Source organism: Phycomyces blakesleeanus (assembly GCF_001638985.1).
Source record: "Phycomyces blakesleeanus NRRL 1555(-) unplaced genomic scaffold PHYBLscaffold_1, whole genome shotgun sequence".
NCBI lineage: Eukaryota > Fungi > Mucoromycota > Mucoromycetes > Mucorales > Phycomycetaceae > Phycomyces > Phycomyces blakesleeanus.
This window is the reverse complement of record NW_017265134.1, coordinates 1462277-1487446: the sequence shown is the minus strand read 5'-3', so window position 1 is coordinate 1487446 and position 25170 is coordinate 1462277. Positions and strand designations below refer to the sequence as shown.

Sequence of the window (25170 nt, the reverse complement as noted above, 5' to 3'; positions counted from 1 at the left end):
GCCATGCTTAAATCTGCTATCGATCGAAGATCTTGTGGCTATAAGTGACATAAGATTTGTTACTAACCATACACACAGGGATGTGGTATGCGGTTAATGGCTCGAGTTTTGCCACTTGTCTGTGCACCTATACTATTATTTTATACACAGAATCTAAACTAATGAGGCATATTTATGAAAAGAACGTAAGGAATTCACAATAATAGATTAAGAAATATAGATATATATAAAGAGAGATAGAGAGAAATAAAGAGGGGGAGATCTGAGGGATTTATATCTTTAATAGAATTTGTTAAACACAAACTAAATGAGGCTTGGTAAGTGTGCTTTGTAAGAGCCCAATGATTTCATATAATGGAAAGCTATGCTTATTCGGGCCAAGAAGCGTAAGTTCCGCTTTACTCGGGCTGTCTTGTCTTCTACCAATGAAATGGAAGAGAAAGAGGAGGCTGTTATCTTTCTTTGAAAACTCATCAACTGTAGTAGTTCTTCTTTATCCTTGACGTTCTTCTTTCTCTCTTTCTCTTTCTCTTTGTGTCTTGCACTCAATTTTTTTTTTAATTTTTTTTTTAATTTCCTTACTTTCTTATCGCGACCATCGTTTTAATGAAAGACAACAATGAATACATTGAACTCTCCAAAACCGGAAGCGATGATGAGCAAGACGAACCACCAGATATCTGTCATAAGAGCTGTTGCCATGGCGACGAACATCTTACTCAGCTCAATCATGGACAATTAATGTCATTAACTAATGACGGCTCAAGCACTTCTACGCTCTTGGAAAATGCTTTTCCGAGAGACTATGACACTCCAGAAAATGAAAGAAAAAAGACCAAAAAAGAAATAGCAAAAGATTTGGCTTGTCAGGTACAGAATATATGTCTGGTCTCAAAAGACCTTAAAAGAAATCTCCCGTCTAATACATACATATTTTATATACATATAATATGATGATAATAAAGGCCTTGCCTTCTCTTATTATTTCAGTCGTCGGGTTTATTATTGCAGGTGTTTGGATGGACCAATTTCAGGTACAGATTTTATTTCTATTTAAAAAGAAAATGAGAAGTGGGGTTTATACAATTTTTAGTCCAAAGACTTTATTAATCTTCTTAATATTTAATTATCATTTTTTTATCTATATATTTATTTATTAGCACTGGGATGTATTTCTCAAGACTAGCGAGCTATTTATTCTTGTGCCCATCTTATTAAATCTCAAGGGAAACCTAGAGATGAATTTGGCAGCCAGATTATCAACATCGGTAAAGAAAGAAAGAAATAGGCACATGTGTATATACATATAATTATATATACATGTACATATTAAGGAATGAAAGATATTAAGACTTTATTGCCATTGCCATTGCCATTATACATGTCTTGGTTGATTAAAATTTGATTATATTTAGGCTAATTTGGGTGACCTAGACCCAGGGCCTACTCGTTGGCCATTATTGTTTGGAAACTTGGCATTGCTTCAGGTCCAAGCTTTAGTGGCAGGCGCGATTGCAGGTATAGCTTCATTTGGCCTTGGACTTATTACCAAGCCAGGGAGCAGTACAAGCTATTATGAAAGCATGTACATGACCTCAAGCTCAATGATATCTGCTTCCTTTTCCGGCACAATTCTTGGCGTCTTTATGTGTGCCCTCATTCTAATGTGTAGAAAATTCGACATTGATCCTGGTAGGTTATATACAACAATTTAGTAATTTAATTAAACAATTTTTCTTAGATAATATTGCTTGTCCTTTGGTGTCTTCGCTTGGAGATATTGTTACGCTTGTTCTCCTGTCAGGATGTGCAGTTCTCTTGGAACGACATATGAGTAAGATATACAAATACATATTATTCAAAATAATAGCAATTACCAAATTTATGTAACAAATAATTATTCTATTTACAGACACACTCCTGAATACGTTTATATTCTTTCTTATGCTTTCGTTCTTGCCTGTGTTTGGATATCTTGTCTGGCGAAACAAACATGTCAAGGATCTCCTATTCACCGGATGGAGTCCGATTATTTTTGCGATGTTGATCTCAAGGTAAGCTTATTATTATTAGTGTTATTAATGTTAGTACATATATATTTCTAGCTTAGATAGGTAAAATATCCATCTTCTTTAGACTTTTTTGATTTTGGTTTTTAAAGTAATAATAATTATCTCTCTTATTTTTTGCTTATTTTTAGTCTGGCAGGAATTCTATTGGAGAAATATGTTGAGGAATACAAGGGCGTGGCACTTTTGACACCTGTTTTGATCGGGCTGGCCGGAAACTTGGGTTCTATATATGCATCACGAATAAGCACCTGCTTACATAGTGATACAATAGAGAGTTATCGAGTAGTTGAATGGACATTGCTAGGAATGAATATGCCAGTGCAGACTGTATTTTTGTTGATTATCTGGGCATTTAGTATGGGTCAGCTCCATTACAATGCTTGGTTTTTCTTTAGTTATTTTTGTATATCAATGTGCTGTGTAAGTTGCGATTTATAAGTTTCTAATATTTTTATATGACGTCTAACAATACATAACATATATATCTTTTAGACCTGGACATGTCTCAAAATTGGAAAATTCATGACACTTGCATTCTGGAAAATGGGATATGACCCAGACAATTACGTGATTCCCTACTTGTAAGTTTTTATTTTTATTTTTTCTCAAAAAAGGAAGAAAATGCGACACAAATGTAACTTATATATTTGTTTGCATCAGAACGGCCTCGATTGACGTAATTGGAACTGTCCTGTTAGTACTAACATTTTCTTGGTTGACATCTTCCGGTGCAAATGACATGAAGACCATTCCAACCGAGCCATAGAATGCCATATACCAAAGTGAATCTTTGGTTATATTGGTTTCAAACCTCTCATTATATCTTATATCTTATATTTTCATATTATTTTTTTAGAAGCAGGCCTTCCTGATGTTTTTTTTTTATTGATACATTTGCATTGTTCTTTGTTAATTCTCTCTCTTTCTCTCTCTTTTTTTTATATATTTTTATTACTATTTGTCTTGCTTATATTTCTTTATCTATTGCTATTTTTCTTTCTGTCTTTTTGTCTTCCTTTAATTCATTCATTTCTCTAGTGTTACCTTTATAGCTTTTCAGCAACAACAGTAACAAACGAACGAACAAACAAAAAAGAGGAATAATAATAAGAACATGCAATTACAGCTTTATATTTTCATTTTTATTTTCATTTGTTCATTATTTATTGCAAATATAGATATAAAGATAATTCATCTTAGGTAAGGAGACTTTTTTTTTATTCTTCTTCTTTTCGTTCTTCTGAGTATATTGTAGGTGTTACATTGTTCGAGACATTAATGTCGTCTTGGTAGTTGTGAATACCATTATCAGATCGGCATGGTGTCGGTCTAAAATACAGACCCACGATGGCAAATTGCATTTTTATTTCCTGCATATCACGCCAATGTCTATTTTATTATTCTTTTTTAGATTTTTATATATATATATATATATTTGAATTAAGGAGCTTTTCATTTAACCTCATATTAGACAAGACTTTTTTAGTCTTTGGTTTTTTTACTATTGCATGATGTTCTGAAATGTTTGATTGTATTTGTATTTGTATGTAATTTTATCTTATTTTATTTAATTTAATTTTTGTTAATGCCATATCAATCAACCTAAGTTTATGAAACTAATTCAATGACCAAAAGAAAGAAAAGAAAGAAAGGATATTTTTTTTTACTCAGGAACAAGCCAGGGGATTTTACTTGTTTTAGAAGGTTTGCATAACAAAAGGAGTTGTTGTAAAGATACTCTAACCTACAAAGAAGTATAAATACTTATACACAGTATTATTGTAATAATAATAAGAAAAAGAAGGAAAAGATCGCCAGAGAATATGAGTATGAGTATGAGTATGATTTTTCTTTTTTTATTTTTATTAAAAAAAAACCAAAATAAAATAAGAGAATAAAGAAAGACAAACTGGAATTTCAAACAAGTTACAAGTGATGATGAATGGGTGTGAATGAGTGAAAAATGAATAGGTAAGTGTGTAATGAAGTATTATGTACAAATAAAATAAGGTAAGAAAGTAATTTAGTGCTCAAGTAAAGAAAGAAAGAAAGAAAGAAAGAAAGGCTTATTTGACAGGGTCAAACCTCAATGACCCCAACGGAACGTCATCGTCGTCTTCACTGTCGTCGCTGTCGTCGAATTTATTGTTTTTGATATTATTGTTTATGAGGTTGGTGCGAGGTGCTACCCAGAGTGGATGTACACAAATCAGGTCTGTGTCTTGGTCAATTGTGTAGGCCACTGCTGTGAGAGCGTAATTTGCCCGTCTTCCGTACCGCTTTCTAGAACATGAAGACCCAGATGCAAGTCGCTCGATATTCATAAACATGCGCGGGTGTGATGGTGATTGAGATTGTGATAGTAATGGTAATGGGGCATCCGAGGTCTGGACTAATTGAGGAGGCTGGATTAATTGCTGTTGAAGGGCTCCAAGCAGGTGTCTCAAATGAAGAATTGCCCAAAGAGGCAGGGACTTTTGACGGAGCTTTTGATAAGTCGTACGGCAAAGAGCAGTTCTTTGCCACACATTCGGAAAATGAGAGCGAGAATCCAATCTTTTTGGTTCTTCGTTTTCTTCAGTAGCATCGGGTCGTGTTCGAATATCAGTTTCTCGTGGCTCTGATGACTTTACTCGTCGCTCCTCTTCGGTGTCTCCCGGGGTTGCCTTTCGCTTCTTGCCACTCTTTCCATGGGAGGGAGACATGAGGATAATTCTGGCCCAGCTGGCGAACTGACTGAGTAAGCCAGACGAGAGAGGCATGTTTGGCTTTTGATATGAAACAAGGCTAGAGTCTCTACGATTAGAGCGACGCACCATTGTGTAAGTTAAAGAGTAATAAGAAAGTAAGAATAGATAAAAATTAGAAGAAGAAGAAGCAAAAAAGTCTTTGGCAAAATGTAGATTATATATATATTTATATATATATATATATTTATGTATGTATATGTAAATGTATGTATATATCTATATATATATGAGTATAAATATATAAATATATATATAAATATATATGTATATGTATATGTTGCATTACTGAATGAATAAAATATAAAGTATAAAATAAAAGTGGTGAAGGGTTATTTCTGGAATTCCACGTCGTCGGGTTTGATTGCCACTGTAGCCCACTAAGATATGTGGTTTCCATGCCGACTATTCCCTCAATTGCCGTTTTGCTTCTTTTCTTACACGTCTCCCCCTTTTTCTTTTATATAGACATGTGTGTGTATACTCATAGCAAAATGTATATATAAAAAATAATTATATTTTATATTTATATATACATTTTATACACCAAAAGTTTATCTGCAAAGCTAAAAAAAAATTATTCGTACAAATTTATTTATTTGCCCGAGTTTCATTATTATCCGGCTTTAAACACGAAAATGAAGAGACAGAGTCAGAGAAAGGTAGTACCCGATTAAACAGCCTGAACTGAACTTGATCTCTTTTGACAATAAAGGAAGGTTACACCCTCTCAGGTGTAGCAGTCCTTGATTTGAAAGCCACCCATACCTCCGCTAAACACCAATCAAACCTGTCTTAAAGCAACCCAGGCGAACGAACAACAACAAACCCAACACAACCCCATCCCTAAACTCATGTCTACTCCGGCCAAGATCACTCTCGGGGCTTCTGTAGCCTTTTGCTGTGCAACAGTTTGGGGTGTACATTACCTCCAGACATACGAAAAAGAGGTAATCTGGAACGAATTTCAATTCAAAAAACTCATGAAAGTCGTCATGCAAGTCATTAGTTATTGCGCAAAGGTCTTGAAAAAGAACAAGAAAGACGCGACAAGAAAGAGCAGCAGAGAATCAATATGCTCGAGCTAGAAGAGCAGCGCGCTCTTCACGAAGCTCTCTTGAAAACACAAAAAGTATCTTCTCTACCTTCAAACGAACCAGCCGAAGAAAGCAATTAGAAATGAAATGAAAAATACACAAATATAGAGTTTGCCACATGCTAAAAAAGAACAGCCAAGACTATCCATGTTTATTATATAATTTTGTTTTACAATTATTGATAATGAGAAATAAGTTGAATTAAATTTACAGAGAAAATAATAGTGTGCACTATTATTTGTTAACCCTCATATATATATCTATATCCATATATCCTCTTCCCCATATCAACCACGGATAGTTTGACTTTTGCTTAATTGCAATTGCTTATTTCTCCTCCTTCTGGAAAACGTAGGTCAAGTGGCACTTGCCACAGTACTGGCGGTCCGAGTGCCAGGCCATGAAGACACCGGCACCACAGGTGGCACTGGGGCACTCACGACGGAGACGGGTGATCTTGCCAGACTGGTCAACCTTGTAGAACTTGAGGATGGCCATCTTGACCTTCTTTCTCTTGTGCTTGATCTTCTTGGGGGTAGTGTAGGTCTTCTTCTTTCTCTTCTTGGCACCACCCAACAATTCGCAGTTGAGGTGAAGAGTAGAGTCGTCCTGAACACCGTAAAGAGACAAGGCGTTCTCGTTGACAAGAGGCTTGCCGGCGAAGGAGAGGAGCTGAGCATCGGCAGGGATACCTACACATTATATGTGTATATGTAAATATACATAGGTTTTGTTAGTAATCCATTTATTAATATTAATATTAATATACACAAATACATACCCTCGCGAGCCTGGATCATGGCCTTGACATCAGCGACCGAGGAGGAAGCAGTGGTGCCAATGACGAGGGTGTTTCCCTCGAGAGACTTTACAAAGATTTGCATATTGCAGATAACTCGATTATTTCTCAACAGTAAATGATATGCTAGTGAAAAAGAATCTAATAAAGAGAAAATAGTGTGTTCATATACTTAAATCAATACATTTGAATCCACTTAATGAGCTTTTGACTAACCTTCCTCACTATCTGAAAAAACGAAGAAAGAGCTTGGCTTTGCAGGGCCACCATCTGCTTTTGTTGACTGTGAAAGATTTTCATTGGCTAACAAACTCTGACATCAATAAAGGGGTCACATTAGCAGGCACAACCCAGCAAATCGTTCTGGATTTTTCAGTTTAAAAATGTGTATGTATGTGTGACATTCAAACCTGATCTGAATTATACGTTGACTTATGCTGTATAGGGCAGACGGTCAGATATATATATATATATACGTGCATTCTTACGATGTTGCTCAAGACAGTCCAATTATAAGAAACCAAAATAATAATAAATAGACAACTAAGCAGGCTGTCAGACATCAAATTAGGTATCAACCAACAGTGTACAACTTTGTAATTTCGGCAGAACAATAGCTCAAATTCAGAGATGTTTTTTTTTCCTTATTTCAAAAATAGATATAGAAAAACCGAATGATTTTTCTTTCAACAATAAATACGACTGTCTTATATATTAATTGGTTGCTGTATATGGTGTGATGATATAGATATAACTATGGTAAATGGTGATTATGCAAAAGCGTGAACAAGCCTTTGGATATAATTACAAAAGAATATAAAATAAACTAAATACGCTGCCTTTCAGAAAACAGATATATATATATTAGAAAATGTGAAGAGTACAAGTGCAATACAAAGGGTGACGAATAGAATAAGAGATTAAAAACCAAGTCAAGATCAAAGGACAAGGAAAATGCTTTAGAGTCAGACTGATATTTGAATATTGCTGGCAAGAAAAAGGGGAAAGAGAGAGAGGCAAAGAAGGATCCAAAGAATGGGATTGTGACATTTGAAACTAAAAGCATGACAGAATATTCCTTATAAAAGTTTTCTTGACATCACAGAATGAGATGATACTTTTTTGGGCTCAAAGTTGGGACGGCCCCACTACACTTGCGCCAAGTCACGACTCTTTATACTTGAACGCTGCTCACTCTGCTACTTTATAAAAGAAATAAGTATCCCTAGCTATCACCATTAACACCAGCACCCAAAAAAAAGATTTGTATATCTTAAAATACTGGGGTCAGGGCTAGGGTTATTTAAATGTAAATTGTAGTTTTCCAATACAAATTTAGCTTAAAGAAACTTTTGTGTTTGTCAAGGATAATTTTTGTCGTTTTTGTGGATCAATAAATGGTGTATAATCTATTGTATCAAGGACGCTCTAAAATATGGTACAGTTAATCAAATCTATTTTCGTGATTTTGTGTATTCTCCTTTTTCCTCTTTTTTTCTTTCTTTAAAAAAAACATGGATTTGTGCTCTTGTGCTCCCCAATTCAGGATGTCAATGCCATTATGCACATCAACCCTTTACAAAAACCAATCCTACAATTTATCTTTATTTTATTTAAAAAAAAGTTGGTTTGTTAAAATAGTATGATTAAATTAAAGGGGTGTTTTATGATCCAATTGTATTACAAGATAATATGTTAAGGTATTATATAGCTGAACAAGGCTTAGAAATTATAGAAGAGAATGTAATAGGCAACTACTAGCTTGGTCGTTGCTTAGAAATTTTCAAGATAAATTAAGTTTTGTAATACATATAATAACCACTAGCCATTAGCTTTCAAAAACGTCATTATAATTGCTTATGCTGTTGTTATTCTTCTAAGCAATGTATGTTACTTCAATTAAAGATGAATATATATATATATATATACAAGTACTTTTACTGGACGGGATACTTCATCAAACTATTCTTACAATTAATAACTAAGATACTATATGCATTTTAGTAAGTATTAGCAAAACAATAAATAAAACGTTTACGTAGTGAAAGGATTATCTCGTTCCAAAAAAAAAGAGTTTCCAGTCACATACCATTTTAAGTTTCTTTTTAAGGGTTAAGGTTCTTCTTGCTTAAATATTTTGAGAGAAGAGTACAACATCTGGATGAGAAGCATTCTATTTTGGTGTATTGGAATGAACGTACCTTGGGAAACTTTCACCAGAAATCACGCGGGCACAAATGCGTAAGATTGAATCGGTAGGCTAGTTATGATGAGTGGATATCTCCAATAATTCTCAAGCTTTCATGTTTCCATGAAAAGCAGCATGGATTTTCTTTTCATGCATAATCATAAACTGCTTACTTGTAAAAAAAATCGCACAACAAACATTCTTAAACTGTGTTACTTCTCCTGAACTATACATCTCACAAACAAGTCCATCAAATAAATATATAAAGCTTGGAATATATTGACTGAATTTATTTCTAGTCTTGTCTCGCCTAGCCTTGTACTTTGGATTCGACATGTCCACGCCCAAACTACCACTAGAGATCATTGATAGAATCGCTTCGTTTGTTCCAAGAGATGATATGCCTAAATACACTTTAGTGTGCAAAGCATGGAAAGATATATTTGAAATTGCCATGATGACAAAAGTCTCTATAACCCTGGCGAAAAGAAGTGAATTTACCTGGATTTTCTATGATCTTTTTAGATCCCAAAAGAACTATGAAAAAGGTCGTTACGCCAAAGAATTGACTCTGGATCCACTCTTATCCCTACGCGAAAAAAATTATGGCGCTATCCAGAAAAACCTTCCGAATATTAAATATCTCAACATGGGCATCTTAAATCCGGTTCCGCTCATGGATTCAGAAATATTCAAATGGAATGCTTGGCCGAATCTAAGAGAGCTCCAAGCTATCTTTGACATAAGTTACCTACAAAATAAACCAAAAGTTGTTTTGGCGACCCTTAAACAACTCTCCGGTCTTCGCCGACTTAAGCTTCATGCAAGAACCATAGATAAAAATGCGTTTTTAGATCAATTCTCGACAATATACAGCGGAGATTTATTCAGTGCAGAAGACATGGAAGCACTGCACGAATACCTCCCGAAACTTCAATATTTAAACATAAACATCAATTTTGCCAAGGATTGTGACGGAATATCAATCGACAGAATCTCACCAGCAACAGACATGGACGAATTTATAGCCACTATAAGCAATGTTTCTCCTTCATGGCTATGTTATTTCGCCCAAAAATACCGAAACCTGAGGATACTAAAGCTTGGCTCCAGTAGTCCAACGAAAGTTTCGCTTGAATATACAGATCCGTTCACAGAAAGAAACATGTCAATACTTTTCAGACCTACCTCCACATGCACTAAATTACTACTACTATGCATTCATGAAGATGAAGATGAAAGAAAAAGGTACACACAGCCGGCAATATATTGGAACGCTCTCAGCTCATCCAGACAGAAAGCGTGCTTCATAAAATACAACCCATTGTTTAGCTCACAAAGTATATATGACTACACAAGAGACGTTATACTTCCACTGCGTTTGTGTGCGTCAAAAATTGAAAATCTCGTCATCCAAGTAAAGACTGCCTATATTGCACCATCGCCAATAATAGAAACACTTACTATATGCCCACACCTGAGGGATTTGGACATCAAATGCGATGAAAAAGACGTGGAGTTAGATACGATTTTGGATATATGCACTAAGCTGGAAACACTAATTATCGAGTGTGGATCAGTCATTTTAAGAAAACCAAAGTCTATTGATTCACCTAAACATATACTACTTACATTAAGTATGATTAAGGTCGAAATCGAAGCCGATGTCCTTTCCTACATCTCATATCGCTGCCGAGGCCTCCATTATATGAAACTTTATAATGTGGGTGTAAAACGTTCGTTTTTTCCCTACACCGGAGAGTTCTGTGTATCCATGCCGCACACGCATTTTCGGGAGCTTTGGCTTTATGGACTACAATTTTATTATTCAGACAGTATCAATGGAAACCAAAATATAAACTTTGTATTGATTCCAAAACATACCCAAGAAATTCAAAGCCGGACTACTGTCTCTACTTCTACTCCCATGAGTGCTTTTGAGTATTCGATGGATGCTTCTGAATATTATTGGAGGAACATATGCTCAAGAATAAAGTGCTTAAAGTTTCCCGAGTACTATGTACGAGAAATGAAAGACGATGAGATTAAGCGTGCCAGTCAAACTTTTAATCGACTCCAATCCGAGGATTCAAAGGATAAACTGGAAAGCAAAAATCGTGAAACTGATCAAAGGGTCTATGGATGGGAACATGACCTCTACAAAGGATATGTATTATTTAAATGTGGTTCCGTAAAGACTCTTACTTACAAAGGACTTTTAACAAACCCGCCACCATGGTTTTTATGATTATTTTTCTCCTTATAAAAAAGGTGCTAATATTAGTGTATTATTTCTAATAGTAATGATATTAATAAATGAATCTTTTAATATTATACATATATTGTTTTTCACTTTGTTTTTCTAAGCCAATATTTTCATAATAAATATTAAAGTCAAAGTATTCTGACAGTATTTAAGCTCTAGCGTAAGATACAAAAGGAAAATATAGGCGATATGATTATATAAGAACAGTAAATTAGAATGTAAATGTAATTGCATAATTTTATTCGTAGCAAGCTTCACATTATCATTTTAGTTTTATAAAGAGTATTTGGTTAATGCAAAAAAGTTCAGTCTGACTGGTAAAATAAATTTAAAGCCTTCATCAAAAGATTGAAACCGGAGAGAGTTGATAATAGATAAATTACGAGTAATATTATAAACGTTTCCAAAACCTTTTCATATAAAAGTAAAGAAGTATATTTTAGAGAAATGACCTTATAAGGCAGTGTCATTTATGGAATTTGGATTTAGTATATAATTGTAACCTTTGTTAGGTGTTACCTTTTTCATCCAGTGGTTAAAGCTTTATCAATCTAAAACGAGTCTTTAGATGTTTCCTTAATGATTTCTCATGGTGATAGCTCACTAACTGGTATCTAGGTGGCCAAATAAAATGAAATATTACAACAAGCAGCTCAATTGGAAATAACAGATTCCTTATACGTACTTATTAGAAATGTCCAAAGCTGGAAAGCTTCTTTTCAATGTAAGATAATAATATTTACTTGACATAGATAAGCATTTCGTGACAAAAAAACCCCAAAATATTTTTAATTATAAAAAGTCTAATATTGTGGGCACCCTCTTACTTCTCAATCCGATTGACAGTTGAAAAAGTCTAGCTAGTCAGAGTTTATTGAACATTTTTGAACTTTAAGTTTGTTCACACCAAGTGAAAGTCAAGTCAAGACTGTTTTTAACAAAGCCATTCTAATATTCAAACCCAAAACTCTGGAATCATTCAGTAATAAAACATCAATAGGTTAAAAGCAAAGCAATAAGAACAAGGTTAGAGAGAACTAAATATTCTATTATTTAATAAAGAAAGATATATTAATACCAAATGATCTTTCTTTCTTTATGAAAATAATAACATCATATTATGGAATCTCTCTTTAAGTCTAAATTCTGCTACCGTAACTACTTCACCTGTTCATAAGCAGTATCATATTTTTTTTTATTGAAGATATCAGATATATATATATATAGCTAACGCTTGCTTTTTTTATGAGCACCTGCTATGCTCTATGGAGCAATTCTCATATATATTATAGAAATCACTCATTCCCTTGAAAAACCATCTTGATACTTTTAACTATCGTTATAATCTCATTTCAATAAAACCCAACCTGGAATTCAACATTCCGCCACATATTGTGCTGAGATCCAGATGATATACATGTATACTTTTTGCTTTATTTTCTGCTTTCTACCTATTGCTTAATATTATCTTGAAATATATGTGGACCCATTTCCTGGCGGCTGTTTGGTACCTTTTGTGTCCACTTGTATGGGCAAAAGAAGAAACCTTTTTCTTACGTTCTCGTACAAGAAGCGCACAGACCAGCTTAGAGTAACCTACAAATCGGCGTTATATAAACTTGTACTCCACTTTGAGAGTTATTACTACACCGATCAATACCGAACCTTTCCTTGCTTCCTTGCTTTACTTTGCTTCACTTTGAAAAAGTCGTATTCTCTAGTAATTTAATTGAATATTATTAACTGTCTATTATGCCTTAGAACAGTTACACAAACCCAAGAAAAAGAATATACAGCTATATCACGTTTGCTCTGACGTGGACATCTAAGACTGACAAAAAGCGCAGTCCTAATCTTTAATCGCAGATGAAATTTTTTTCTGTTACTTATAGACCTCCTCCAACGCGTCGTTTGTTTTCTCCTTGAGCAACAACAGTCCCGGTTTCATAGTGAGGCGTCTCTTGCGACCGTTGCAGGGAGATTCTTCCATGCTACAAGCATCGGAAAGTGAAAGTTGTTACTCGCCAGCTCAGTTAATTCTGAGAAGTCGTGGGGCATGGTCTCTTTTCATTTTTGGAAGGACTACTGTGTACATCGCATCGCCAATGTGGAATCATGATGCTGGGGGGAGGGAGGTCTAACTTGTGGTGAGATGTGCTGGCTCTTCACTGCTAACCTGACTGAACTCTTTAACGGCTGACGGTGAAGCTACTGGTAGTCGAATGAGCTGGACCTTATCACCTAGTGGTAAGTTCTCTGGCGAGTTCGCACCCACATTACTCGGTGACGAGATGTGGGGCTGGATGAACGGGTGCTTTCCGTTGGTTTGCCACCATTCCAGCACCTCCTTCGCTACCAAGTCAGGTTTACGTCCTGAAGGAGATTGAGCCGTGTAATGCGGGGACAAAGAACTTGGTGTCATGCTTTTTATTCTTTTACTCATGTAAAAGAACATTAAGTGAAATTCAATCAAATAGAATAGTTTCTTTATGTATATATATGTATACCTTTAAATAAATAAATAAAGTCTTTTTTAACTAGTATCGTCTCCAATAAAAAAACACGCTTTTAAACTTTTTTTTTCTACTTGATTGAAGATGTCAATGTTGTAATTAGGAGAGCCCATTTATACGAAGAAATTAGTCTAATTGAATAAATCTGAAAAGAAGCAAAGTACTATTTGTATATTTTAATGTAGTATTGATGGCCGTGTTTAACTGTAGATGTTGTTGTTGTCTAAGCTGTACTAAGATTAAAGTAAGACTAGTTTTTGAGAACATCGATGCCGTGAATTGTATATTATTTAATTTAGTTAATCCGGATGGACATTGTAAAGATGATGCATTGGAATGAGAGAAAGAAAAAGAGAGATGAGAGCGAATGAAGAAATGCGTGCTTGGAAGAAAAAATAGAAAAGGCGTGGTGAACTGAATACACAAATAATGACCTTCACTGTATCTAGACAGACTATGTATAAAAAGTTCAATATGAGCGTATTTATGAAACAATAATCCTTATATATAAGCACTTTTGTACTTTGATTATCAGTGAGTACCTATTGCTCCTATCGTTATTGCATACGCACGTGAACAATTATATTCACAGTGTAAAATATGATTGGAATTCAAGTTAGATATGAACAAGTATTGACAGCTGTAAAATACATCCTTCAATATTATTTATAAAAGTGATTTGCCAAAGATTTTCAGAAAGTCTATATTACAGTTCTTAAAGATGATCTAACACGCATAAAATATACTGAGCAGCAAGACGTGGATATTATAAAGAGGGACATTTTCGTACTGAATTGCATGGAGTGAAGTGGAGTGTAATTTTGATGTATGCCATTTCCTACAGCTTATTAGTTGATATAGTTTATTTGTATGTTTGTTTTTGCTTTGTTTTAAATACGTGCTCAAAAGATATTGTATTACTATATTTTTTTTTGGTTAATTTCACTCGGATCTCCCGAAGAACGCCATATATGCAGCTAATTCCAAAACAGGAAATGGCTTGATAATTTTTCTTTCTTTCTTTCTTCTTTAAATTATTGGTTTGCTTAATGAAATTGCTTAATAATCGTCTAGATCATACTCATCGCTTGATAATCCAGAGCCATGATCTAAAGCAAAAAAGAAAAAAAAAACATAATTGTTAAGAGCGTTCGGACAGTACAACCCAATACCCATTACTTACAGTGTTCATAGTCTTCAACGCTTTCCTCATCAGGATAGTCATTTTGATAATAGTCCTCAGCTATCCAAAACATATTATTATTAAACAAAAAAACCAGACGGTATTATTAACATAAAGCTTACCATTGGAGTCTTCATCTTCGTGGTCGCCTAATTCACTATCTGTATCGTCGTTCAAGAACTCGCCTTGTTCGTCAAACCAAACCCTAGTTTCCAAAAACAACAGCAGCAACAAAAGAAAATGATTAGAAAACTTATCTTTTTTTTCAATTTTGTTTCAAAAAAAATATAAACTTACAAGGATCCAATATTAGCTGCGTTTATACCAGTTGTAACATTTGAATCGTCTCGATAGTAGACATCATATACATATTCGTCTTCTTCTGACAGTTGTGGCTTTTCATTCACTGCATAGATAGTTTAATAATCAATAGATACATAAATCTGTGTCTGTATTCTTACATGTCAAGTATTCCTTAACCATTGGAATGAAGTTGCACATAATATCATCAGGATCTTCAGTATCATCGTCCATAAACAACCTGGTAACTTGTTTAGAGTAGCTTACAAACACACCCACAAGAACTTACTTTGCTTTAGAGTTTTCTTTATCGTCTTCCTTCACAGCCTCATACATCTGAAAAAGATCTTTGGCAGCAACCTCTGATGCACTCTCGACCCTGCATAACACAAATATGATTAAAATACTGCTTTTTTTTATGTGTATGCATACATATACATATTTTGTATATATTTATATGTATACAGACAAAGGGAAACCCTTTCCCCTGCCATTTACCCTTGATCCCTAGCTTAGATCATATTTTACTTACATTGGAGGTAGGTTTTCGGCATTTTTCGACCGATTCTGCTGAACCACTCTGTAACGGGCCTGACGATTGGTATTCTTTATATAAATAATAAATAAATAAAAAGTATGTAGATTGTGTTGAGTTAACTTATATGGGGCTCCGATTTACTTTACTATCTAATACTAATAATAATGATGATCTACCCATTTAGATTTATTTTATTTTTTATGTTACCAATTGTTCTTTCATCATACGATCTTTACGATCGTCGCTTGATTCGGGTGTCATGGGTCTACCGCCAGGTTGTATACGGCGTGAAATACGATCCTGTAGAAATAATATTTGATTACTGAGAGCCAATTCTTCTTCCTGTACTTCAGAAGGCCGGACTGGCGAACTTTAGAGATATTATACCTTTAGTTTTTGTGCTTCAGCTATACTCTTGAAACTCTTTTCTTCAACTGTCTCTGCCAAACGGAAGAGGGTAGGAAGGGCCGATGCAGGAACTGTACAAATACTGGCATGATTATTATTTCTGTTAAAAAGCTATATATACGTCTTTTATATGCGAAGCGTACTTGTAATTTTGGGATCCGTCTTGGCATTGCTTTCTCTTCGGACACGTTTGTCTTTATCCTGCTGAACAACTAATGGAGTGATGAGCAAAGGAATTGGAATACTCCGAGTGGCTTACGCAATGCATCGAGAGGTTCCTCTGTGCGTTTGCGCTTAATACGGAGGATAGTAAGCTGTGGCTCAATAGAAGTTCCCTCAGGTTTTGACATGGTGTAGGATCTATTTTATTTATATATATATATATATAATATACGTGTGTACAAATAAATTACAAGTCTGAAAAATCAAACTTGAACAAGGGAATTATAATTAACTAAAATAAAAAAGAAAAAAGAAAAAAAAAACTCAATTTGCGGAGCTGATGTCAGCAAATCCCGCCAGACTTTTTTTTATTTAAAAAAAAAAAAAGAAAAAAGTGGCATGCCTCTTACAAACCTTCTCTCCAACTCCTCCCCACACGTTATGCACAATGGCAGAGCGATCTCCGAGACCACCATTCTCTCCAACCTCACACCCTCCTTCTTCGGATACTAATCAGTGGAGCAGCCAAGACTACAACTCTGATAAGAATAGAGTTGGGATGACGAAAACAACTCCCCGCGACGATAGGCAAGTCTTGTTCCATAAAGACTTTATCAGGGCAACCAACAGACGATGATCTGGTCATCCAAAAAAGAAAAATAAAAAATAAATAAAACGAAACAAAACAAAACAAAACAAAACAAAACAAAACAAAACAAAACAAAATAAAATAAAATGAAAATAAAAACTTAAAGTGTATGAGTGATTGACCATCTCCATACAACCAATACAGCGTTATCGATCGACCCGAGTCACCAACTTTACCCCCCGAAGGTGGGCAGGACGATGTTTATGAAGATATCCCTCAAACACCAAAGTCTAGTTTCGATCAGCCTCGAAGCCCGGGGGATTTCAATGGAATAAATTCTACACGGATTCCGCTTCTTAGCAACAGCAGTACAACAAGTAGTATATCGTCTGATAACTGGCAGAATGTTTCTGGTTCAGGTATAAAAAAAAAGGGGGGTGGTGGTGGGATAAAGAAAGAGAATCTATTGTTTTATTATTCCTGTAATCATTATCATTATCCTTGTGGAGGTTATTGAAGGAAATCAAATAAAAATCAAATAAAATAAAACTGATATTCACACAAAAAGGGTCCTTCCCCAATGGCACTAAAGGAGGGCCCCACTACCAGTCAATGGAACGCACCCGCTCAGTACAAACACCGACCTCGGCCTATGCCCCACCTTCACAAGTGCCCCCTAGTCGCCGTAATGGCTCATCTAACCAGCATTTACGACATGCAGTTTCGGCAAATGGACTTCATCATAAAGCACGGCGACCTCTTCATGTGAATGACCATATGGCAGCAGCTATTGAACTTAGTGCAAGTCCTAACGTTCCTTTGGCGCCTGCCGCGGGCATGTATTGGTCCCGTGCGATTACTTATGGACGAGGCCCGTCGCGGCCACTACGAGCACATACGGCAGATCTTGTAGGTGAGCATCTGTATGTGTTTGGAGGGTGCGACATCAAGACGTGTTTCAATATTTTATATGTGCTCGATATGGGTAAGTCAATTGGAGTATATGCATGCATATGTGTGTGTGTCATTCTTTTTATAATAGATAAAATAAAATAAAGAAGAGAAATTACAATATTGAAAATATCATTGATAATCTAGATACCTTGACGTGGTCAAAGCCTAGGACAAGTGGACATGCACCTCCTCCGTGTCGTGCCCACTCATGCACAGTAGTTGAGCGTGACTCGGGTGGAGGTAAACGTACACACTACCTGTATGTATTTGGTGGTGGGGATGGACCTAATTACTTTAATGATCTGCACATCCTGAACACCGGTAAGTTAGTATAATTGGCAGACCTTTTTTGTTGTTGTTGTTGTTGGCATGGAGAAATAAGAGAATGATAATAATAATAATAATAATAATAATAATAAAGAAAAAAGTTAATTCAATCCAAGCAACTAACCAAAAAGTTCTACTGTTGGACAGATACACTTGTTTGGACCAAACCATTGGTTGGTGGTAGCCCGCCATCGCCTCGGCGTGCACACACAACTTGCTTATGGAACAATAAGATCATCGTGGTAGGGGGAGGCGATGGGGCACGTGCATTAGCCGATGTCCATGCTTTAGATATTAGCGATCTTAATAAGCCATCCTGGACTCAACTGGACCCTTCCGGAAGTCCGCCTATTGCGCGTGGCTATCACACCAGCAATCTGGTTAAAGACAAGTTGATTGTGTTTGGTGGTAGTGATGGACACGAGTGTTTCAATGATGTGTTTGTACTGGATCTTGGTAAGCCAATATAATATGGTATTTTTAACATTACAAAATTTACTCACTGCTGCTACTGCTACTTATTATTGCTATTAATATTAATATTAATATTAATATTAATACTATTAATAATGTGTATAACATATCTATATATCTATATATATCTATATCTATATCTATATAAAAGTCTCGAACCAATGGACTCAGATTGAACTTGATCGTGGTATATCTCGATTGGCACACACTGCTACCCAGGTGGGGTCTTATGTATTTGTTATTGGTGGCCATGATGGTAGCCGGTACTCAAACGATATCCTTCTTCTTAATCTTGGTAAGTCTTTTGCTTAAATAAATTAACATATGTGCGCGTGTAAAGATAGAGAGAGAGAGAGAGAGAGAGAGAGAGACTGTGAATCATTGAATATTAATGAATTTTCTATGTTTTGTTCTAGTCACAATGAATTGGGAATCACGCAAGATATATGGTGTGGCTCCTAGTCCGCGCGGATACCACACATCTGTACTTTATGACTCTCGCCTTTATATCCTCGGCGGTTATGATGGAAGAAATGTATTTGAAGATGTCTATCAACTGGACCTAAGTGCATGCGCTTATTTACCTCAGATTACCAACTTTGAGATCGACGTTTAAGGGCCCTTTTTTTTGCTTTGTTTTCCTTCTTATTTTATAATTATTATGCTCTTTATTTTACTCCTAGAATCTCCTCTCTCCAATCCTACCTTATCCTACCTTATCCTATCTCATCCCCATCCTCTTCAATCCCCTTTACGGTCCTTTTATTTTATTTTACTTTATTTCATTTCATTTCACTTGACTTTTAGTCCAGTTTAGTTTAGTTTAGTTTATATATGCTGTGTTTCCACCAAAGATACTAGATATTGAAACACTTTCTTCTTCTTATTCGTCTTATTCTTTACTCTTTAATGTACTCTTGATATAAAACCAAAACAGCTACAACAAAATTGTGGGACAAACAATACATTTAAACGAGACATTAGAGCATCCACAGCAGTCTATTTAAGCCTGGAGCCAGATTTTCTACTACTACTATTATTGTCATCATTGCTCGAATGGTTTAGGGAAGCGCTGAATTTAGATGTCCAAATAATCATCTTAAAAAAAAAGAAATTGGTTAAAACATTTATTTTAGATAAACCACTGTGGATGAAAGAAAAAAAATCTAAATTTACAACCAAAACAAAATTACATATTCGACGAGTTTACACAAATCACTGTGAATGCTCTCAGTAGCATTTTGACAAAGTAAATCACCGACAATCAATTATTTTGTGTGCGTCTTTCTTCTTCTTCTTCTTCTTCTTCTTTGTATTAGGAAATACACCGTGGCTTGAAGAAAGAAAAGAAAAAGAAAAGAAAAAAAGCAATGGGGTGGTCAAAAAAAGGTTTAAATTCAAGTATTGAAAGTTTGACACTGTGAGTTTAAGAAATAATAAGGCGCTTTTTTTTTTCTAAACTTTTTTTTTTTTAATAAAATATAGGTTGCTTGGTGCAATTGTTTATTACTCAAAATCCCAAAAAATTAAAATGATACGGGAAAATTGATTTATAAATTAAGTTGAACAAGAAACATAATAAAACACACACACACACACACAAAAAGAGGCTCGACGGAATGGTTTGTCCGTGTGTTTTGTTGTTTGTGGCAACCACAACCTCTTGTTCCAAAAGATGTTTATTGATTGTGTATGGGAACTTACCTCCTCGAACTTTCTCCTCGTCCCCCTTCCATATTAGCCGTGCTCCCAGGAAATTAATTGTTTGTTTTTATTGGTCGTGCACTGCTTTTCAGTTTGTTTAAGCAAAAAAACAAAAAACAAACAAATCTGAACCAATGAACTGGCAATGTGTGTGGGAGCCGGGATATACTTCTTTACTATCTGTCAAACCATAAAACCACAAACAGACAAGCATACAAATAAATAAATAAAATATAGAATGTTGATTGGTGGATAAAGACGGAATCAAACAAAGAAATTAGTCCACCATTTGCTACATTTTTATTTTTCGTATCTTATTTTTGATTAGTATAGATATAGAGATAAAATGATAAAATGAAATAAGAAAAGAAGGGGAATTGGTTTGAGAATCTGGCTACTTATTTTGCAGGAGACACAACAGAAAAGGGACAAGGGGAGAGCTTGCAATTTTTTTTTTAATATGATTTGTACAGAGTTCAAGACCAACTTTGTACCCTTTCTTTTTGAATATTCAACATTCAATTTCTTTTCTTTTCTTTTCTTTCACTTCTTTCTCTCTCTCTCTCTCTTATAGACAATTAACCTTATGTATATGTATTCCCCTTACATTTTATAAGAAAAGAAATATACGAAAAAAAAACAACCCCCAATTTTTGATCAAATGCTTCGAATTTTGTCCAATATTATTTGATTGGATATTTGATCTGATAAGCTATTCAATACATATACATTTGTGTGCACAAGAGTGTACATGTGCAGGTGAATGGGTGTGCTTTCTTTTCTTTCCTTCTTCTTTTTTTATGGCAATTTATATGTGAATTTGTTTCATTAGATTTTGTTTCTTTTTTTTTTAAAAAAAAAATTACTTCTTGTAATATGTTTTACTCATGGGTACCCCTACAGTTACAGCAGTTCTGTCCAAAGACAAGTATAAGGCACGGGCTTGTACAACCTCTTTTTACATATTTGAAAGATTATTGTACTCTAAGCTTGCTATCTATACCAAGTCAAAAAAAAAAAAAAAAAGACGGACTCTTGACTCATGATTTGATCATTATATATATTTATATTTATATTTATATGAAAAATAAAGGGTCTTGGCTGTTTACTTATGGATTTGTTGTCCAATCAAAAGCCATATTTCTTACTAGTAAAAAAAAAACAGGACGATCTTCCTTTTTATACGTCATATTCCAGAAATGGAAGCTTCCCACCAGTTTTTTTTTCTTTGCTTTCCTTTCCTTGACCCTCTTACAGACCTATTTTCTCTCTTTCTCTCTCTGTGAATTTTACTCATTTTTTCTCATACTATTTACAAGGCACCAACAAAGAAAATCACAGCATCTCTACTACCAAAACCAACCTCTTTTTTTATTTTATATAAATACAAATAATTCAACGCCATCATGTCAGGAAAGGGCGTAGTTCGAAGCATGTAAGCGATGAGCTCGAACATGTCGTTATTTAAGAAGAGAGAAGATCAGCTCAGAATCATCATAGAAGGATACATTTTAAGCAGAACCTAAAAACTCATTAGGACCCTTTGTACTCTTTAGTAAAAACTATGCAAAAGGGTTTTCTGACGTACAAATCAGAGTCCGTGAAGCTACCTCAAACGACTCTTGGGGACCTAGCGGAACTCTTATGAATGAGATTGCCCAGATGACCTACAATCAGTGAGTATTTACACATGTATATATATATATATCGGAAAATCACACTACAAAGAAAAGAGCAAAAGAAAAAAGCACCTGTTTGTAATCAATCAATCAGGTACTTTGGTCTTTTGAAAGAAAAGAGAAAAAGACCAATGTCTGATCAAGACACAAAGAATCTTTCCGGGAGATTATTTCTAGTTTATTAGCATAACATAAATAATTACTACTATTGTAATTGAATTCCTCTTTCTTTTTTTTTTTCTAACTTGAGAAAAATTCCATAGGCACGATTTTGTTGAAATTATGGACATGATAGACAGACGTCTCAATGACAAGGGAAAGAATTGGCGCCACGTCTTTAAGGTGAGAAATAATCGAAATAGAAGTGAAGTTAATTGAAGTAAATTGAAATAAAATAAGATACAATAAAATAAAATAAAATTACCATATGTTAAATTCCTCATCTTTTGCTTGGTTTCTGTGTGTGTGTGTGTGTGTGTGTGTGGTACAGGCGCTACTTCTATTAGATTACTGTCTCCACGTGGGATCAGATAACGTGGTGCTGTATGCTAAAGAGAATGTTTATGTCGTAAAAACCCTCAAAGAATTCCAGCACATTGATGATACTGGAAGAGACGTTGGTGCCAATGGTAAATACATATATATATACGCTAGTAATAATATTTAAATTAAAAGAAAGAGAAAGAGAAAGGACGTTTAGGGTAATTTAGGACAGGGTTGCAGTAATGTGCTTAATAATGATTATTGTAGTGCGACAAAAGGCAAAAGAAATTTCCAACCTATTACTAGACGATGCCCGTCTAAGAGAAGAAAGACGCCAAAGACAGCAGATGAGGGACAGAATGATTGGTGTGACTGATTACATGAATGAAACCATGTTGGGAACAAGGAACGAGGACGGAGAACAAGTATACACTCGCCCTGGTTATCTAGACGATGATAAGGAGCTCAGAAAAGCGTTAGAAGAAAGCAAACGGTTGGCAGACGCAGAGGCCAGAAACCGGAACCAGGGGTAAGAAACTTTATTGGCTTTATTTTCTTTTTCTTTTGTCTAAACTCAAGGTTGTTATCTTTCATTTTACTTTACATAGCGATGAAGATCTTGCCAAGGCAATTTCATTGAGCGAACAAGAGGCTCTTGAAAAAGAGAGGAAAAAACGAGAAAAGCTCGAGCGTGAAAATGAGCAACAGTTATTTGGTTCCGGGGGTATTTCTAGTCAACCTACTGGGTATGTAACATTTCTATGGGTAATTGAATTCTTTAGATAAATTAATATAAATATGTATAACTATGTATGTATATTGCTGAAAATAGTTTCAATCCCTTCCCTGCCAACCAAACGTTTGATTCTTCATCAAATCCTTACGCTCAAACACCTCAGATTCAATGGCCACAGAGCACAGGCTTCAACAGCATGGGATTCTCGGATCCCATAGGATCTCAGCAAACAATGCAAACTCAGAACACTGGTTTTAGCAATCAGTTTTCCAACCCTTACCAACAACAGACCAACCCTTACCAAAGCCAAGGCCAGTCGTTTGGATTTGGCCAAGGACTTCAGGCTCAAATGACAGGTGTACCTCAGCAATCTCAATTCACGGGAATGGCTCCTTTCCAGACAAATACCGCCACCAGTCAACAGTTTGGGTCTTCGCCGTCATTCCAGTCCAGTATGGTCACTGGTACCCAGAATCCTTTTGGACAGCAACAACCACAAAATAACCTTACACAACAATCATTCTTTGGGTCAGTGACACAAGAACAAGCCAGTCCTTCTTTTGCCAATGCACGTTCAATGACACTCCCTTCAATGTCCACACAGGTAAGCTTTTTTTTGGTCTTGTGTTCTTGGATATCAAGTACTGAAATTACTTTTTTTTTTTTTATATATAAATTTTTTTTTAGAATAATAACAACAATAACAATATGGGCTCTTCAAGTCCATTATCTTCTCGACCAACCGACCCACGTTTTGCAAAGCTCAATTCTCTGCTTGCCAACAAGGAGTATGTTACACTATTAGGATTTTATATGTATATTGTACTAATTATTATTTTTTTTAATTTTTTCCTTTTTCTTCTTCTTCAGTGACGGCATGGACACATTTGGTAACACTGGAAATCTTAGAGTACCATAGTAAGTTCATGATGAGACGATTTTATTTACGTAAATCTTAATATCTTCTTGTTTCAATTGTGCTTCTGTAGTGGCGCAGGGTATGCCAGTACTATTCGACCCGAGCCCACTGGACAGTCTAACAGCACAGCTGATCTTCTTAATCTGGGAGGAGATTCTGGTAACAAAGAAAGTTCCGCATTTTCCCAGGTAAATTAAAACAAAAACAAAAAAAAGCAAGAAACCACAACCACACCCGTGTTTTACGCACATACATACAAAAAATAAGGAAAGAAAGAAAGAAAGAAAGAAAGTCTAATAATTAGAAGAAGGGATAAAGAAGAAAGAAAGAATAAAGAAGTAGTAGTAGTAGAAGAAGAAGAAGAATGTGTGGAACTGAGCTTGATCTATTGTTGTTATTTTTGTTATTTTTGTTGTTTTTGTTGCTTTGTTTTTTGTTTTTTTTTGTCTTGTCCACAATAATGCTTACTCTATTTATCCTTTATTAAATAGCCTTTTGGACAGCAACCAAGTCGCAATCCATTTGGACAGTCAACCTCTGTAAATGCAACAGGTTCGCCTCACCTCAATAACCAAAAGAGTTTACTTGAGATGATGCAAGAACAAAGACAGCAGCAGCAGCAACAACTTCAACAACAACAGCAACAACTTCAACAACAACAGCAACAACTTCAGCAGCATCAACAATTCCAACAAATGACTGGTATGCAGCCACAAATGACAGGATTCAACGGGTCAATGGGCTTCAATCAGCAGCAGCAGCAGCAGATGACTGGTGTGCAACCGCAAATGACAGGTTTCAATGGATCAATGGGTTTTAACCAGCAGCAGCAGCCTCAGCAGCAACCATTTGGACAGCAAAGCGGGTCTTTCTTTTAAACAATATATATAACATATAATATACTCTCTCACTCACTCACTCACTCACTCACTCACTCACTCACACTCATATATATATATATATATATATATATATATATTATATAAAACCTTTTTTTTTATTACTATTACTATTGTTATTACTATTATTATT

General features: G+C 35.2%; 9 protein-coding genes across 9 annotated transcripts; 5 read left to right on the top strand and 4 right to left on the bottom strand.

Annotated features, from left to right (window-relative positions):
- Nucleotides 1-529: 529 nt before the first annotated feature.
- PHYBLDRAFT_178729 (hypothetical protein) lies at nt 530-3202 on the top strand. Its single transcript, XM_018438037.1, has 9 exons — nt 530-870; nt 966-1034; nt 1161-1268; nt 1416-1692; nt 1742-1834; nt 1913-2054; nt 2201-2492; nt 2565-2653; nt 2733-3202. Exons 1-9 carry the CDS (start codon nt 607-609, stop codon nt 2836-2838), a joined length of 1440 nt encoding a protein of 479 aa, XP_018298767.1. The 5' UTR covers nt 530-606; the 3' UTR covers nt 2839-3202.
- Nucleotides 3203-4138: 936 nt separating this feature from the next.
- Nucleotides 4139-4891, bottom strand: PHYBLDRAFT_161365 (hypothetical protein; the record flags this gene model as incomplete). Its single annotated transcript, XM_018434387.1, has 1 exon — nt 4139-4891. The coding sequence occupies one exon, from the start codon at nt 4889-4891 to the stop codon at nt 4139-4141; it is 753 nt and encodes a 250-aa protein (XP_018298766.1).
- Nucleotides 4892-5673: 782 nt separating this feature from the next.
- Nucleotides 5674-5996, top strand: PHYBLDRAFT_138270 (hypothetical protein; the record flags this gene model as incomplete). Its single annotated transcript, XM_018429965.1, has 2 exons — nt 5674-5769; nt 5829-5996. 2 exons carry the CDS (start codon nt 5674-5676, stop codon nt 5994-5996), a joined length of 264 nt encoding a protein of 87 aa, XP_018298765.1.
- Nucleotides 5997-6022: 26 nt separating this feature from the next.
- On the bottom strand, nt 6023-6884 carry PHYBLDRAFT_129350 (hypothetical protein). Its single transcript, XM_018429284.1, has 2 exons — nt 6698-6884; nt 6023-6608 (listed from the first exon to the last, which is right to left on the bottom strand). The coding sequence occupies exons 1-2, from the start codon at nt 6798-6800 to the stop codon at nt 6244-6246; spliced, it is 468 nt and encodes a 155-aa protein (XP_018298764.1). The 5' UTR covers nt 6801-6884; the 3' UTR covers nt 6023-6243.
- A 2353-nt stretch (nt 6885-9237) lies between these two features.
- Nucleotides 9238-11151, top strand: PHYBLDRAFT_138268 (hypothetical protein; the record flags this gene model as incomplete). Its single annotated transcript, XM_018429964.1, has 1 exon — nt 9238-11151. The coding sequence occupies one exon, from the start codon at nt 9238-9240 to the stop codon at nt 11149-11151; it is 1914 nt and encodes a 637-aa protein (XP_018298763.1).
- A 2155-nt stretch (nt 11152-13306) lies between these two features.
- Nucleotides 13307-13624, bottom strand: PHYBLDRAFT_161362 (hypothetical protein; the record flags this gene model as incomplete). The annotated part of the gene is made up of 1 exon (XM_018434386.1): nt 13307-13624. One exon carries the CDS (start codon nt 13622-13624, stop codon nt 13307-13309), a length of 318 nt encoding a protein of 105 aa, XP_018298762.1.
- A 1117-nt stretch (nt 13625-14741) lies between these two features.
- On the bottom strand, nt 14742-16461 carry PHYBLDRAFT_161361 (hypothetical protein; the record flags this gene model as incomplete). Its single annotated transcript, XM_018434385.1, has 11 exons — nt 14742-14791; nt 14866-14925; nt 14988-15070; nt 15163-15271; nt 15327-15406; nt 15455-15544; nt 15698-15771; nt 15911-16003; nt 16091-16182; nt 16255-16323; nt 16371-16461. The coding sequence occupies 11 exons, from the start codon at nt 16459-16461 to the stop codon at nt 14742-14744; spliced, it is 891 nt and encodes a 296-aa protein (XP_018298761.1).
- A 260-nt stretch (nt 16462-16721) lies between these two features.
- PHYBLDRAFT_178727 (hypothetical protein) lies at nt 16722-19589 on the top strand (the record flags this gene model as incomplete). Its single annotated transcript, XM_018438036.1, has 7 exons — nt 16722-16870; nt 17067-17281; nt 17431-17847; nt 17961-18137; nt 18291-18599; nt 18769-18912; nt 19034-19589. 7 exons carry the CDS (start codon nt 16722-16724, stop codon nt 19231-19233), a joined length of 1611 nt encoding a protein of 536 aa, XP_018298760.1. The 3' UTR covers nt 19234-19589.
- Nucleotides 19590-21605: 2016 nt separating this feature from the next.
- On the top strand, nt 21606-22992 carry PHYBLDRAFT_129342 (hypothetical protein; the record flags this gene model as incomplete). Its single annotated transcript, XM_018429283.1, has 5 exons — nt 21606-21756; nt 21878-21997; nt 22264-22342; nt 22491-22629; nt 22751-22992. Coding segments are annotated over exons 1-5 (609 nt in total), but the record flags the coding sequence as incomplete, so codon positions are not given.
- Nucleotides 22993-25170: the final 2178 nt, after the last annotated feature.